General features: G+C 42.6%; 1 protein-coding gene across 1 annotated transcript in view; it reads left to right on the forward strand.

The window, feature by feature from the left end:
* The window catches only part of kiaa1109 (KIAA1109 ortholog), a 101,354-nt gene that overhangs the window by 18,550 nt on the left and 65,434 nt on the right, over positions 1-17,370 (forward strand). Inside the window, exons 19-30 of the mRNA XM_057859070.1 lie at positions 6,209-6,315; positions 6,404-6,627; positions 6,715-6,930; positions 7,194-7,331; positions 7,565-7,741; positions 8,113-8,241; positions 11,973-12,092; positions 12,278-12,609; positions 12,723-12,973; positions 13,895-14,135; positions 14,282-14,773; positions 16,402-16,675. Of these exons, the coding sequence (XP_057715053.1) occupies positions 6,209-6,315; positions 6,404-6,627; positions 6,715-6,930; positions 7,194-7,331; positions 7,565-7,741; positions 8,113-8,241; positions 11,973-12,092; positions 12,278-12,609; positions 12,723-12,973; positions 13,895-14,135; positions 14,282-14,773; positions 16,402-16,675 (2,701 nt within the window). The remainder of the gene's footprint in view (positions 1-6,208; positions 6,316-6,403; positions 6,628-6,714; positions 6,931-7,193; positions 7,332-7,564; positions 7,742-8,112; positions 8,242-11,972; positions 12,093-12,277; positions 12,610-12,722; positions 12,974-13,894; positions 14,136-14,281; positions 14,774-16,401; positions 16,676-17,370) is intronic.

The raw sequence follows: 17,370 nt of genomic DNA on the forward strand, positions 1-17,370 counted from the left end.
TGTTATTCGCTCGGGGAGCCTCGTACTTTGCTGACTCACTCCGGAGTTCGTGAGTAGGGCTCGCACTGTGTGTAGGCATGTCGGGACCGCTCGTGAACGCGTGTGCTCGCTGTTTAGCCCACCTGAGCCCAGAAGACGGACACACTTTATGCCCGTCGTGTTTAGGTGTTGGGCATTTAAGAAAGGCGCTCACCGAGGAAGCGTGTCTTAATTGTGTCTGCATCCCGTTGTCGGAAAGGTCCGCTAGACTGGCTTTGGTGGAAAATGAAATTTCTCACGGCGCGTTGGCGTCGAGCCCAAAAAAGACGACCAAGCGCCATAAGAAGCAGCATGTTGGGGCCACCTCATCAATGAAGGCTTGTGATACCGACCACATGCTATCTGCTAAGGTTGACACTTTGGCCTCTGAGTTCGCTCAGATTAAATCATTACTCCTGAATTTACAGCCAGGGGGGGATATGTGTGCAAACACAGGTGTCATTGATAGCGTGCCTGAGCAGGAGCACTGCAGTGTAGTTGGCCACCTGGAAGAGGACGTTGTGTCCATAGCAGCAAGTGACTCGCTGTTTAGGACCGGAGATGTTACCTATGGTGGTGACCTTGACATCGGGCCTTCTCCATGCCCCTCGGTAGCGGACTCTGACACTTCCGAGTCCCTACCCCCAGACTCTAGTCCTGGTTTGTCTTTCATAAAGCAAACTGTCCAATTAGCCCTTTCACAACTGGGTATTGAGACATTACCAGCTGAGAATTCGGTTTCTAATGCCTTCTTTAAGACCGCTCAAAAACCACAATTCTGTGTGCCAGCATCACAACCCTATATCAATGAGCTTCAGCTTTGCTGGACGGATCCTAAGTCGTCCACCCACTTGTCCCAAGACTGTAGGGCACTCAGCTCTATGCATGATGCTGCTCAATATGGGTTAAACAAGATGCCGTCGGTGGACAGCATTGTCGCGAGCCTGATAGTGGACCCAGCAGATGCTGCCCGCGCAGAGGCACGATGCCCGCGCCCACAGTGCCGGGTGACTGATGATCTCCTTACCAAGGCCTATGATGTTGCGGCTCGGATTGGCCGCTTGGGTAATACGTTTTCCCACCTTGCCCTGGCCCTTTCACAGTCATTGAGGGTTGCAGGTGTCAATGAAAGTTTACAGAACCTGAGCGATGCTTCCCTCCAGACATTTGCATATATGTCCAGAGAACTTGGCAGACTCATGTCGACACTTACTGTGACCAGACGCCAAGTATGGTTGGCACAGTCTCCTCTGACTGAGTCGTGTAGGGGTGCGCTTCGCACTCTACCTGTTGTTCCGGGTCAAGTGTTTGGCCCAGCAGCCCAACAAACCCTTGAGAGAGCTGTGGAAGCCAACAGGTCCCGGCAACAGTTTGTTGACCTGCAACGAGCTTCCAGGCCCCCCCACAGACGTGCTCCTACCTATCACTCTGCTACCAGGGCTCCACCTGCGCCGAGAACTGCACGTCCAGTTTCTGCGGATGGACATTCCTCTCTACGGCCTGTTTTTCGGGAGCCGACAGGAAGACCTCCAAGAGCCGACCGATTTCACAGACTTCAACACACTCGCCCCTCCAAGCACTCTACCGCTAGTAGGGGCAGGAACGGTAGAGTTTGACTACCATTGCCAGGGCCTCAGCCATTTTACCGAACTCCATCTCAGACGCTGGGTCGCCCTTGTTCCAGACCCATGGGTCATTTCAACTCTGTTCAGAGGTTACACTATTCAGTTCAAGCGTCGTCCCCCAAAGTTCAATGGGGTGAAGACAACAGTTGTGTCAGATCCAGGGAAACGTATGGCCCTCAGAAAAGAGATCGTAGAACTCTTACAGAAGGATGCTATAGAGTTGGTTCCCAGTTCAAACCTGTTGAAAGGGTTTTATTCAATTTATTTTCTTGTTCCGAAGAAGGACGGCGGATTTCGCCCTATCCTCGACCTGAGATCACTAAATTGTTACCTCAAGCGTCTAAAATTTCACATGCTTCGCACGACGGACGTTCTCCAATCAATCACTCAAGGAGACTGGTTTACAAGTGTGGATTTAAAGGACGCCTATTTTCACGTGCCAGTGGTACCACACCACAGGCCTTTCCTTCGCTTTGCCTTCGAAGGAAAAGCATACCAATACAGAGTGCTGCCATTCGGCCTCTCTCTTGCTCCCCGGACATTTACAAGATGCATGGCTGCGGCGCTGGCCCCCCTGCAGAGCCGCGGCCTCAGAATTCTTCCTTACTTGGACGATTGGCTTGTGTGTTCACAGACTCGGGAACAAGCTCTCAGCCACACCACGCTGCTGTTGGACCATGTGAAGCAACTAGGTCTCAAGGTAAACCTTTCAAAAAGTCATTTGATTCCCAGCCAACATGTGATTTTCATCGGCATGAGCTTAAGCTCCTTAACTATGACCGCCTCTCCGTCGCCACAAAGGGTGGACGACGTTCTCCGAACGGTCACGCGTGTCAGACACAGTGCGAGTCTGTCATACGGGACCGTCCTCCAGTTGTTGGGGAAACTGACTGCACTATCAGTTGTGGTGCCATTGGGGCTTTTGTTTTTGCGCCCGTTACAGATTTGGATGAACGGTTTGGGATTGGATCCCACCCGGCATCAACGCAGACTTGTGACTCTCTCAGGGCGTTGTCATCGACTTCTAAGGCCCTGGATGGACAGGCAGTTCATATGCAAAGGGGTCACGTTAGGTTCTCTTCCCTCACGCCGAGAAGTGGTTGTAACGGATGCGTCGCTTTCAGGCTGGGGAGCAGTGTGGAACCACAGGACGATCAGGGGTGTTTGGTCCCCACTGGAGAGACTTTGTCACATAAATGTATTGGAGCTTCGTGCTGTTCGACTTGGTCTCAAGCATTTTCTCCCTGCGCTGAGTGGAAAGCATGTTCTGGTTCGGTCGGACAATACGTCCACTGTCTACCATATAAACCACCAAGGGGGGACCAGATCTCCTCTCTCACTGGTGGAGGCTCAAAAACTTCTCCTGTGGGCTTTTCCACACCTTCTGAGTCTCAGGGCAGTCCATCTTCCGGGGGTGCGGAACTGTGCAGCAGACTTACTCTCCAGGCAGAAACCACCGCCTGGGGAGTGGAGGTTGAACCCTGCTGTGGTTCAGGAGATATGGGGGAGGTTCGGTGTTGCAGAGGTGGACCTCTTCGCTTCAGAAGCAACCACTCATTGTCAACTGTGGTTTTCCCTTGCGGAACCGAACAGTCCACTAGGTCAGGATGCCCTAGCACACTCATGGCCAGACTCTCTCCTGTATGCGTTTCCGCCTCTTCCTCTCTTAATGGTGACTCTGCACAGAATCAGCCAGAGCAATCACAGGGTGTTGTTGGTCGCTCCGTTCTGGCCAGGAAGAATGTGGTTTCCGTTGATTCTCAAACATCTCAATGGGGATCCTTGGCCTCTGCCCCAGAGAATGGACCTGTTGTCCCAGTTGGAGGGGAGCATCTGGCACCCCCACCCGGAGCGTCTTCACCTGTACCTGTGGCCTCTGAAGGGCCGGACTCTCTGTTAGAGTCCTGTACAGAGGCGGTTGTACAAACTGTACTTGATGCTCGTGCTACGTCCACGAGGGCGCTTTACAGTAACAGGCGGAGACTGTTCAATAAATGGTGTAAGGATCACGATGTGGATCCTGTGCGCTGCTCTGTGCCAATATTACTTAGCTATTTACAAGAACTTCTTGATAAGGGACTTTCTGTATCAACCTTAAAAGTGTACGTGGCTGCGATAGCCACCCACCATGTTTTGGTGGATGGCCGATCAGTGGGCTCTCATACCCTGGTGTGTCGGTTTTTGAAGGGTGCCCTTCGTCGACGGCCTCCAAGATTACCACGCGTCCCCACGTGGGACCTTCCGTTAGTCCTGGAGGGTTTGTGTTCAACCCCTTTTGAGCCTTTGGATGGGGCTGACCTTAAGTGGGTCACAATAAAAACTGCGTTCCTCCTCGCAATTACTTCAGCGAAGCGAGTGAGTGAATTACATGCTTTATCGATTTCTCCGAACTGTTTAAAGTGGAATCCTGACTGTTCTGGGGTTACATTATGGCCCAATCCGAGTTTTCTACCGAAGAGACTTTCAGCCTTTCACATTAACCAGCCAGTTACCCTGGCTATGTTTAACGATGTGAGTGAACCTGACGGACATTTGCAAAGTTTGCTATGTCCTGTTCGTATGCTGAAGCACTATATTAGCGTGACTGCAAGCACTCGTAAAACAGATGCTCTTTTTGTATGTTTTGGTGACAAAAATAAAGGCTGCACAGTCTCGAAGCAACGCTTGTCACATTGGGTTGTCGAAGCTATTCTTCAGGCCTATGAATCCAAAGGTCTTCAGCCTCCTAAAGTCACGTGCCATTCCACAAGGAAGATGGCAACTTCCTGGGCGGCACTGAGAGGTGTTCCTCTGAATGACATCTGTTCCGCAGCAACGTGGGCATCGTCTTGTACGTTTGCCCGCTTCTACAGAGTGAATGTGGCAGCTCCTCACCCGGTAGCTTCAGTAGTGCTGTCGGCTTCCTCTCACCGTGACTGATCCTCGGTATGTGTGGTGTCTTCGTGACATTGTTGGTATAAAGTCATCCAGGTGCTAAGCACCGCCCTCTGGCGGTCAGAAGGAATGAAATAGAACGAGAGTTACTTCTGTAACTAAGGTTCTATGAATTCCGGATGACCGCCAGAGCTGCCTGTCACTCAGACTCCCTGCGAGTACATTCCGAAAAGGAACTAGTGCTGGGTGAGCGGGGCTCTTATCGACCTCTGACGTCACCCAGGTCACGTCCAATGGCGTGACTTTGTTGGTATTTTATTCTCGACCTTTGTGCTGCGCACACGTAGATATCCAGGTGCTAAGCACCGCCCTCTGGCGGTCATCCGGAATTCATAGAACCTTAGTTACAGAAGTAACTCTCGTTTCATTTATTTCTTTTTCTTAAAAGAAGTGCAATTAATTTTTTAGCATAAGAGGAAGGGGAGGCAGGGCAAATTTATTTGTATAGCACAATAACACGATGTAATTCAAAGTTCTGTACATCGAAAATAAGCAAGACATAATTAAGAAAGATACGGAAGAGGACTAAGGCCACTGAAAACAAACAAAAAAACAAAAACGGAAGATTCTGAGAATAAAGGCAGTTTTTACTTTAGAAGTCAGAATTCTCACTTCAAAGTCAGAATGTTAGCCAGCTTTTTTTGTTCTCCCTTCAGCAGCCCTAATCCTCTTCCGTAGAAACAGAAATAAAAACACAAATAAAATTATACATAAACTCATTCATTGGAATGGAATGGAATTTTATTGTCATCATCATCATCGGTATCATTGACAATCATTGACAATTACAAAATGTGATATGATTTGCCCGAAGGAACCGAAGAAGAAGACAAAGGCGGACGGAATGAAGCATATGCTTATCAGTTTCCCGTCCCCCATACAATCAAAGACGCACATTCAGGCATGGAACATACATCAAAACTGTACAATAACACAATCAGAGTGCGACTGTACACGGTGAAGTCTGTACACGATTACCAAACATCATGTCAAAAGACACCTCCCCTTCTCAAGAATTTACAAAATGAAAGATACCCGTCTTTCATCACAAAAAGTTTGTTTCTACTCTTTTTCTTTCTGTAGTTATGAGCAGTTGAACATCATGAACAACATTTAACACAGTTAAAAACAAAAACAATGCAACTACAAGTGCACACCTTTTCACCATTTTTTTTACGACCTGTAAATCGTCTTTAGGCATTTTTCTAAGCATCGAAGTTTGGAAATCCTGATGTTAGAATAATGAAAAAAATGGAAAACAAGAATAATAATGCTTTTATTGGCAACATTACTCTTTATGATTACATAAAGTGCTGATATGCAAAGTATAATTTATCTTGAAATGATATATGCACTTTTTTCCCCACAATTAACCAATTGACTGCCATTGACGAAGATAGACGTCCAATTCATTTAATCTTGGATGACAAGGTTTGAATATCCATAGACGTCTAATTCATTTTGACTGGGAGGTTGAATGAACGCTCATGTGTCCCTGCCCAGTCAATATGAATTGTACATCTAATGCCGTCAGTTGCAGCCAATGATTTAAGACGTCTTTCCGAAGAAATTTTTCTATAGGCTGGTTCAAATTTAAACTTCATTTTTTGGTGTTCCTTCTTAAACATCAGAGCTGGCTGGGTTGACTGTTGGAGTGTACCAAACTTCTTGCTTATCATTGACTACACATGGCATCCCATTTATCCCCAAAAAGCAGATGAGCAACTCAAACAGTCATGTAAGCTTCCTGCCATAGTCCAATGCAATCATAGTATAATTCTTTTCAAAACTCAGGGGACTTATATATGTATCTGTCCTAATTGCAGTGTCTGAAATGGAGGAATCAATCCTGTCAGCTTCACGACCCCCAGAACACACTTCAGGACACCACACTCACCCATACTACACCTCTGCCAAAGCCAGCCACAGCCAGATAACAAGTGACCCATCAGAGCTCCCTCCTGACAGACTTCATGTAGAGATGGAAATGTCTCCTGATTCTCAAATCATCCTTTATGGACCTTTACTCCGGGCTTTGATTTCCATCAAAGTAAAACTATCTTTTAATTATCTGTCATAACACAACCTGAAGTTATCAAGTAACATTTTAAGGTCGATTCTTCTACTGTTTTTTCAGGAAAATTATTTTGGTGAAGACGACATGTACACTGACTTTGAAGAGACAGTATCCAGTCCGGTTTTGTCCACTTCCTCATCAGGCCTCGGTTGGTCCCCTCTTGGAATGGAAGACAGCGGACATAAGGAAACGTCCGACCTACATCCCTTGGACCTGCGCCCCTGGGATATAACCGTGCTCATTAATCTCTACAAAGTTCATGGTCGACTGCCTATTGTAAGACTTATTGTACAATTTTAGGGCTTTATAAAAATAAAAAAGTTGTTAGAGCAACATTTAGTAAAACAATGCTGGAAGAGTAACAATGTGATCATGGACAAAATTGTTCAGAATATAAAGAAAGGTCTATCTTTCTTGATAGTGAGATCAATGGTTTTATTTTTAGGCCATATCACAGAGTGCCACAGTGTTTAGATGATCTGGGATTTGGGCATATAGCAGGATTGATCTCTAAAGTTAGTCTCGCTTGCTTTCTTCAGCACTGTAGCAGCGAGGGGCCAGAAGGTCCATCTGGCTTTTTGGAGCGTCTATGCTTTGAAATGAAAAAAGGTTACAAGGAGACAATGCTTCAGCTACTACTGTCACCTATTCACATCTTTGTCAGTGACAACTACCAGGTAAACAATAAACATTTTATTTAGACTTTGCTCAACCATTCACCGTTTTGCTTTGCTGCTAAGAATTTATATTTAAGTGGGTTGAGGAGTTTGTTTTTGACATAAAAAGCTTTGCTGCCACCTAATAGCTATAGTTTGCAGGGCTTGGTCCATTTCCCCATTTCCAGGGTAAACTCTATTAGGTAAGAAGTGATAAATAATATAGTTTTTTTTCCCCCTTCATTGTGCCACAGCGTCCTACAGTGGACGGAGTGTTGCGGGATGGTCACCTAAGCCTGTCGGGCTTACAGATGAGGGCCCATGCCATGTTCTCGGCACAAGGACTGCCTCTAGGAAGTGACACCCTTGAATACGCATGGCTCATCGATATGCAGGCAGGGTCTCTCTCTGGCAGGGTGACTGTTCCACAGGTGTGTACTGTTCACAACTGACGTTCTTGAAATCAAGTTGAAATATTGTGAATGCAGCAGTACCCTGAATTTGTACCACAGCACTTTCTGGTTTTGAAATAATTAGTTCCACATTGCAAACTGTCGCCATCATAAAGCTTTTAGCTTCCATCGAGATAAGAACATGATTTTAAGTTACCGGTAAATTTCATTACCTGTTATCACTCTTATGGAATGAGCGTGTCGCAAAAACTCAAAGAAGCAAAACGACACTCAATCCTTTGAATTTTAGGGAGGAGGGATACACATAAAAACAATTTTCAGACTTTTGTGCTTGCAGTTAATATCTGTAATTACACTTTTTTTTTTTTTCTTTTTTTTTTTTTTTTAAGGTGGCTAGTATGATAGAGTGGGGGGAATGTTTCGTTTTCCATGTGATGTCACGCGAGTTTCAGCTCGAACAACCCAAGCCCTCTGTCATCTGCCAGCATGGTGTTGACCGGCGCATCTGTGATGCCAAGGTATTTTGCATGCCATAACCCTCGTGGACGGTTATCCGTGTGCCTGCATATTTGTTGTTAAACTTAAGAACAGCGGTGTCCAAACCTTTTGTCTGAGAACCGTTTTCAGAAAAATGAAGGAGCAAGGGCCAACTTGAAATCTTTCCACTATCATTTGTTAGTCAGTAGATCATTATCGGGTGAAAAAAAAAAAAAAAGATTGGGTTTAGGGCTGCAGTTAATGATTTTTTTTTTTTTATCGATTAATTGGAGGATTAATCAAACGATTGATCGGTTAAGTGTATTTTCAATTACCTTCACAATTTAACTTGGAAGTTGTTTTAGGCATGTTGTAAGTAACAATCAAGACAAAATGGATGACTATTTCTTAAAAAAAAATTTTATTACAGCTTCCTTACTTAACTGCAGTCTACGACTGTACTATTTTCAAGTACATAAAAAATGTTAGCTTTTAATCAAGAGTATAAAACATAAGAATTTCTCAGTACGCAAATCAGACAAAAGTCCTGTTCATTCAATTATGAGAAAAAGTGCTTCTGACTGACTCATTTATTTTCTTTAAACAAACTAAACAACAAAATCGAATAAGGAGGAGGCAGACTGTAATGAATCAGTTTTCTTTATCAAACAGTTGTTCATAAGTATCACAATTTACAGTTTGAATGGGAGTTTGTGTTAAAAGGAGACTCTAACCTGTTATATGAATGGGTTTATGTGTGTGGTTAGGGTGTAAAAAGAAATGAGATAACTTTACTATCCAACAATAACCCACATGCTAATCTGCATCTCCAAAACACAATAGACCCCACTCACCAACGTCACACAATGACGTGTCGCTGTATCCGGCCACCATATTGTCCGTCATTGTTTATCCGTATTGTCAATGGTTTAATTTGTCGTGCAATTTATAGTGCAATTCATGGAAGCCCCGGTGCTTTCAGACGCTGTAAACTCATTGGATGCGTTGCATAAAAGGCGTTATGTGGAAAAGCTATAGTCTATACATTCGCCAGATCCATATTTGATGCCTAAATCAATATTTTTTGACCCGCTGTCTTCGCCGTCTCTGCCTGACATCTGCTACCCTGATATCTACAACTATCTTGTCCACAGAAACTCAGCCTATTCTCCCGAAACTTTGAAAAACTTTAAGAGCAGCACTCTAAGCAACATTACCCGGTGTGACCCTTTACTTTCAATTTTCTAAAATGGCGACAATCAATAAAAAAAAGTTGACTGCAGTGGCCGACGCTTCAAGGATAGGTGGATATTAGACTATTTCTTCAATACAATACGCAACAACTGTGTCTGCCTCATTTGCAAAGAGACAGTCGCTGTTTTCAAAGAGTTCGATGTGACGCGATATTACCAAACAAGACACGCTGACATGTACGACAACATTACAAGGAAGATACGCAGCGAGAAATTATAGTAACTTGAAGCTAGTTTAATTTCACAGCAGCAGTATTTCGCAAGAGCCCGAGTGTCGAAAGAGAACGCCACAAAGGCGAGACTGTTGAAATTATGAATTAAAAAAAATAATAATAAAGCAAATGTGACACACAGAAGGGCTTGCTAAAAATTGTTTAAATATATTGTTCTATGTAAATCAGCCAAGGTAGCCCCCCACATTTTTACCACACCAAATCTGGCCCCCTTTGCAAAAAGTTTGGACACCCCTGTTTAAATGATGATCCGTAGACGAGGCCAGCTTCTTTCACTTGGTACCAGCTAAATATTATTCAAAATATAATGATGGTGGAAGAAATAAACATCTTGAATTTGAAACTGCATGTTGTCGGCGATTAGCCTCGCAATGATCTTAATTGTGGTTGTCACCCTCTAAACCCTCTAAATATATATTAAATGCATCTTACCAGGTATAAAATGACTACTGCATAGTCTGTGGTGATCGTTTGGTGCACAGTTTTCTCGTCGAATTGCAGCAATCCATCTCGCTCTCCTCTCCCGGTCTCTCGGAATACGGTAGAACTTCAAGTCTCAACGTCTATCTTCTCTGTTACTGCAACCAACCGCCACACACGCCTTCACCATTTTGATTATTAATGTTAATGAGCAGAAAAACACGCCATAATAGGAGAAATTTACGTAGCGGTAATGCGTAAACACGACGAGCTGACGGACAATATGGCGCGGAGGCGTGGTTGTGACGTCATGTGAGTGGGGTCTATACAATTGGACACTAAAGGCACTGATTAGCTCAATCGCTAACTAGCTTTGCGCTCCGTGCTAAGTAGTAGCGTCTCATCAACAAAGAATAGAAACAATACAATTGGCTTCATTTACTCACCTCTGACAGAGGCACACTGGATCTAAAAACACACACGACTCAAGACAATCTAACTCTCATGTAAATATTCTTGATTCAGCAACTAAACCTGAGTTCAACAGTGAACTCTCTCTCTTGTTCTAATCACTGGCATGGGGGCACAGCCTCACATTACACACAAACAAGGAGCGATGAGTATTCGGCAAAAATGGATAATGAAATTAGTTGGCAACTAAGCAATTAATCGATTTTAATGGATTAGTTCTTGCAGGCTTAATTGTGTTTTTTGAAAATTTTATTTTTTTAAGTATTAACTCATTGGCTGCCATTTATGGTGATAGATGTCCAATCCATTTTTAGTGGATGGGTTGGGAGCAATTGTTTGTTTGAAACTACTGAAACAAAGAGGCAGAACAAAGAGCAAATATCCAATGACAGCAAAAAAGTCAAGAAAATCACGACCAAGATAGCTCAATTCATCCCATTGGATTATTTTTTTTAATATACATTTATTTATATAAAGCAGAATACTAAAATTATAGTTTCCTACATTGACTTCAACGTTTTGTTGGGTTTTGGCCCCTGAGCTGATGGAGAGGCATTGTTTACATGAATAGCTCCATTTAGTGTTAAAGTTGAGAAGTCCAACAGAAAGTAGGTTAAATGTAAGTTTCCTGTGCAGACCGTATTCAATGATATTTTCATAATTTTCTGCGGGCCAATAAAAACTGTGTGGGCCGTAGTATTGACATCATGTTTTAGAACAATTGCGCTGTTGTGCTATTCCGTCTCTGTGCTTGCACTGGTCGAGCCTCACTTTATTATAAAGTTCCGCTCTTTTCTTTCTTGGCTTCGTTGATTGTATGGAGTCATAGAGTTCATTTATGTTGTGCCCGACAGGGTTATAGTGAAGAACTAATATGAGGAGTAAGCATATCAATCACACGACGTGACATGCAGAGTGGATGTGACTAAGTTTACAATAGACTTTTGAGTCTTGACGTAGCATATTTCTTGTCGTTATAGTGTTGGGTGTCATTAATAACTGGGAAGAGGAGCAGTTAATTAAGTGACATAGACATGCTCATGCGTGACCAAGCATGGATGTAATGTTTTCCCCTCTGAGTCAGTGTCTTTCTATTTTTTTTAATCTTAAACAAAATCTATTATATTAATTATAATTAATTACTTTTAGGGAATTGTTTTGTTACAGTAATTATACTGAGATGTCAGCTTTGCATGCAGAGTTTACTAAGTTTACCAAACTTAAAGTATTCGAAAATCTTGCCCTACCCAAATATATTGGGTTTTATAGGTGTCAAATGGGCTGAACGAGAGGGTGTGGATTGCTTAGTATGTGTTCACCCTGAAAGTCAGTATACCTTTGACATAAACACCTTAAACCAAGTTACAATAATAGCTTTTTTTTTTTTTCTTTTAGCTAACCTGCTTGCCAGGTCACTGTCGAACGTCAGAGGAGCTCAAGTACACCATGACACGACTGGCCATGGATGGAGTGGACCTGTTCATAGTTGAACATGGCTGTGCTGCTAACATCAAAGTATTTATCACTTCTTATTGGAATATTTTTAAAATGTATCAAATAGCACTCTCCAGTGTCCAATAACAGAATTATTGTTATACATTTTTTGGGATATTTTGAATAACAAATGTTCACATTCCAATGTTTTATACACCCAACTACGACAAACATCTGGTGGTGTAAACTACACTATTTCCTTTTAGACAGGTATTTTACGTGTGGCCAACTGCAACTTGCATAACCAGGCAGTGGGAGAGGGCATCAGTGCTGTGGTGCAAGACCTAAACATTCAACAGTACATTGAGCAGCAGCATCACAGTGAGGTTAGCAGGCTGCTACCAACTGGGCAGGGGCAAGTTCCAGGTCAGCCGCTAAATCTCTGCCAGCCTCCGGTGATGCGACGCTCTGTCTGGCTGGAGGCGGGCTCAGTCAACCTGAACCTCATCACAGCAGACATTGCCCTGGCTGCTGACCATTCAGCCAAATGTGAAGTCCAGAGGCAATTTCTGGAACTACATGACACACAAACCAAAAGGTATAAAACAATGTCATTTGCTGCTGTCTACCAAGTGTAGCCTTTCAATATTGTGTGTTTGTTGTCTTGTGGTGAGTTAGCAATTGACCTGTTTTCCTCATCCCTCTTCCAAGACTCTGGTTCCTATGGCCCGAAGAGGCTGGCATTCGAAACAAGCGTAGCAGGAATCGTTGCGGCTGCCTTGGAGGTTGCAGGTTCTTTGGAGGAACCAACATGGGCTTGGACTTCTTCAAACTGGAAGAGATGACACCCTCCTCCTCATCTGCATTCTCATCGTCTAGCACTGAGTCGGATATGTGTTATGGTCAGTCTTTGCTTCAGCCTGGAGAGTGGATTATGACCAAGGAAACCCCCAAAGTTGATGGTAGGAATGATTAAATTAATGTAATCCGTTACAGGCTCACGTCAGCTTCCATACGTACAGAAATTTGTCGATTGATTGATTGGTTGGAACGAACAGAGCAGTTAATTGGCCTAAAATATGTTGCAATGATGCGCTAGGTGTTTTTTTCTACAATGTAAAATTATTGCAAAGTGATATTTGCAACAAAGTGGATATATAGCTGGCACTCTGAAAATAGCCCAAAAGTAACTACGTAGCAAAATGATACCATTTGTGCCAGGTTTTAGACATAGTGCACTGCTGCCAAAGTGCTCCAATACTTGAAAATCAATCAACTAGGACAAGCTAATATCCACATTTGTCAAACCGTTCCTCAAAGGGCCACAGTGGATGCAGGTTTTTGTTCAAACCCATCAGGTGGTCAGCTTTTCAACAATCTGGCGTCTTACAATTATTGCAGTCAGGTGCTGCTTGTATTAGCAGAAACCTCATTGGTTGAACTGTCTGTGCTGGATCTGTTGGAAAAAAGACCAGGACCCTCTGCGGCCCTTTGCGGAATGAGTATGACACCTCTGTAATCAGTTAAGCAAAAAAAAAAACACCTTATGCAACAGAAAATGACAAAAAAATTGGCTAATGTAATAATGTCTTGAATGTTCATATCTACAGTAGATATTGATACAATAATGATATCGCCCAGCCGGAATAAGGGTAGTTAAGCTAAAATATACCAGCATAGGTTTTTCGGAAATGTGAATTATATTTAATGTGAATTATATTTGATAAAACATCTTGTTTAAACCAATATCTTGAATTTCAGTCTCATTTCAGGAACAGCAATTTTTCTCCCATGACACAGTGGGATATTCATATAATGATCACTGTTTTGCCAGTTTCATTGTCTCAACCCCAATTTTTTTTTTTTTTTTTTTTTTTTTTTAGGAAGGGTTGTTGGCCTGAAAACAGATACACACTCACCCTGCCTTCCTCCTGGGGTGCCTGAGAGACGTGGTCAGCAGCACCTTAGTCTCCAAGTACCACAACGCTCTCATAGCTCTGCCTCTTCTTCAGAGGAGAATAGTTCTTCCAGTGCAGCATTACCCCTACTAGCTGGAGAAAGGGACACACCTTCGCCAAGTGTTGAACAACGCATGTTTCCTATGAACGGAAAAAGTCCTGCTGAGTAAGTAGAATGAAGAAGCTTTTGAGTTGACTGTGGTATGCATTTAAAGTAGGTGTAATATGTTTAATTAAGCTTAGCTGTTAAATTTCTAGATTTACGTACTTATTTACCTTTTTAATTGTGCCACTTGTGTCTGTGACTCTCAGCACTTTCCGGGATATTCCGGAAGGATCGCCTATTTCACCCAACAACTGCCAGGAACGACCGTCCGTGCGCTCACCCCTTTGCTCTCCCATCAAGCGGCAGTCCTCAGTACACTCTAGTAGATTAGGCAGCACGAAGAGCTTGTCAGCTGCTGTTTTCAATGACAGGCCCCCTCCAGTGCTGTCTGGAGGTGTTCAGTTTAGCGGTGATGTTTCGCGCAGTGACGAAAACGTCCTGGATTCACCACGTCAGCGTCGAAGCTATGGCTCATTCCCGTTCACTCCTTCAGCAGACTCCAACACATTCCATCAGTACCGATCTGCAGACTCCAGCATGTCGGTAGCTGACAGTGAAGCCTACTTTTCTGCAGCCGAAGACTTTGAGCCGATCAGTAGTGCTGACGAGGGTCCTGGGACATACCCAGGACGCAAAAAGAGGAGAAGGCAGCAGATGCAGCAACCACCACAGCCTCCTTATTACATGGAGAACTACAGGTTAGGTTGATCATGTAATTGAAAGGAATGTCAGATACTCATGAACAAGGGAACTTAGACGATCATTAAAGTTAAATATGTTGATCATGTCCAAACAGTATAACATGAATGAGAGTTTCATGATGTCATCTTAGTTGAATTGATTTAAATGCCATTTGACTGAGAAGGAAAACATTCCAATAAACACAGAATTGGACTACCGTCAAATTCATAAACATTGCATAATTTCTAAAATCTTACTTTGCACGACAATAAAAGTATTTCAGTTCAGTTCATATTTAACTGGCAGGACAGTGGTCACTACAGTGGAGAGCAATTCAAAAGTTGGGCTCTTAGGACTTTTAGTCTTTTATACAGCAAGTGACTATTTTTGGTATTTGGTAATTATTATAAATATTTTTTGGCACTGAAGACCTTTAACCCTTTATAGGACACATGACTATTTTTGGTCATTAAATAAAAAATATTATGACTAGTTATAAATATACATTACATTATTATTGCATTTTTATAAATTATTTTTTGTCATTATAAATACATGTATTTATTAATACAATGTCAACACTATCATTATTAATGTTGACACAAAAAAAAATAGTAACATATAAAATAAATAAAAACAACAATACACACTGGTAATGGACCCAAGTAACACTCTGAACCTTTTTTTTTTCCCCCTCCTAGTATTTAACTCGTGGCATGCCATTGATAGCAAATCATTTAAACCGGAAGACTGGCTGTGAATGTTTGTTTCAGTGCCATTCGTTAATTTGCCCCCTCTAAGTAAATGACAGTATATGAGTTAAATGAGTGCCCAACAAGAGTTAAAAAAAAAAAAAAAAAATCACTATTGGTGTATGAAAGGGTTAAAGCCATCTAGTGCTAAACGACTTTTTATTACTTTAGTCAATCTGGCCGGATAGAAAGAATGTCACAAAAATGTAGTGAATAAGTTTAAATTTACATTAGGAAGTCCGCAAAAATCAATTTTTTTTTTTTCGAGTTATGGTATAATTTACGTTTGCCTCAAGTGTAAACAGAACAATTTAGTTAGCTCAATAAAATCACAATGCAACTGCACGAAAGGTTTTGCTGTAGCACAGTCCTGTTCAAGCATAAAATAATGTGAATAAGGGTTTAGACGGGGAATCTATTATTTTGGATGTTTTGCTAATCGTACAGAGTAGAACAAATCTGTGTGGCAGGCTGACGGGCAATGATGCAATTTATGTCAACCAATGACACTTAATTTAAAATGAAATCTTTAAAGTAATTTTGAGTACATGACAAATAAGATGAATGAGCTGGGCATGGAGATGATGATGCAGCATGGTTGCCACATTACTGCAATATTACACCAGTCTGTTGCCTCCACCTGTCACATTTTCCACACACTCTTCTGCTTGGCCACTTGCCTGTAATTTAACCTGATAAAATCAAACTGTTATATGCTGCATGTGCTGAAACTGTTACAGCAATCTACATTAATTAGTTGATAATTAAATGGGTAATTAATAACAAGGACTCAAGCTATTAATTGAAAGATGATTGGAATGCATTAAAAATTGAACTTATTATATATTAAAACTTTTAAGCAATTATGCTAAAATATTGTTCTTCTTGCTTAGCCGGAGTTCCATCTACCATAGTGTTGAAGGCCCACTCACTTATGTGCTCAACGGGGAGCTGATCACTGAGCCCCGTCCTCTGCCTCCACCACCAACACTACCACCACTGCCTTCCCATCCTCTGCCAAGCCACATATCCCAAGCCTCCTTTGTATCTGCACTAGCCATGGAGGAAGAGAGCTCAGTGGAGGCTGAGAAGACTGCAGAGCCTGGCCCAGTAACAAGACAGCCCCACGTGATGGCGTGCTACCAGAACTACCTGGCCCACTATCAGGTAATAGTTTTATTATTAGCTGTAAATGTGTCATGTCTGCTTCAGAATATTTTTTTTTATTACTATCTTTTTTCAAAAAATATGCCAATGGCTGTGGCGCTGGTGTGTTGTTGGGGTGTTGCACATTCAGATATAAGAGATTGGCGTGGAAAGTCGTTTCTAATTGCCCATTCGACAGTGCACATCTCCCTCATTTACTCCTTAGGTTTGCTTGTACGTTTTAATTCAGAGTTAAATTTCCACTGAGCAAACCAGGTGTCACTCTGGCAAGCAGAGTACGAGCAACTCTTAAGTGTTCGAAAGGGAATGTAAAAAAAAATCTGCAGATTATCGCAAAAGTGCGTATTAATGTCTATTAACGGCACATCCCGCCCTCTTTCCAAGAACATAATTGCACCTTTTTGCAAAATTACCTAAATTTGGACTAAAACACCTCTTCGCTTGGCGTACATTAGCCTAGATGCCGTACAAAAACAGGGCCCTTAGTCTTTTGGGATTCGAAGCCAAGGCAGGTTACAACTCTTTAAGAATGTGGTGTTGAACCAAGACTGGTCTTGAGTATACAACATAATGGGTTTTGTTCCAAAAGTTCTGTCAGGAGGAATTCTTGATTGCCAAACAGAAATGTGCGGTGGTTGACAGTATGGAAGGAATTTGAATTTGTTCCAATCTCTCTATTGGGTCTTTGTTTTGAC

Source organism: Corythoichthys intestinalis, chromosome 15, assembly GCF_030265065.1.
Source record: "Corythoichthys intestinalis isolate RoL2023-P3 chromosome 15, ASM3026506v1, whole genome shotgun sequence".
Taxonomy (NCBI): domain Eukaryota; kingdom Metazoa; phylum Chordata; class Actinopteri; order Syngnathiformes; family Syngnathidae; genus Corythoichthys; species Corythoichthys intestinalis.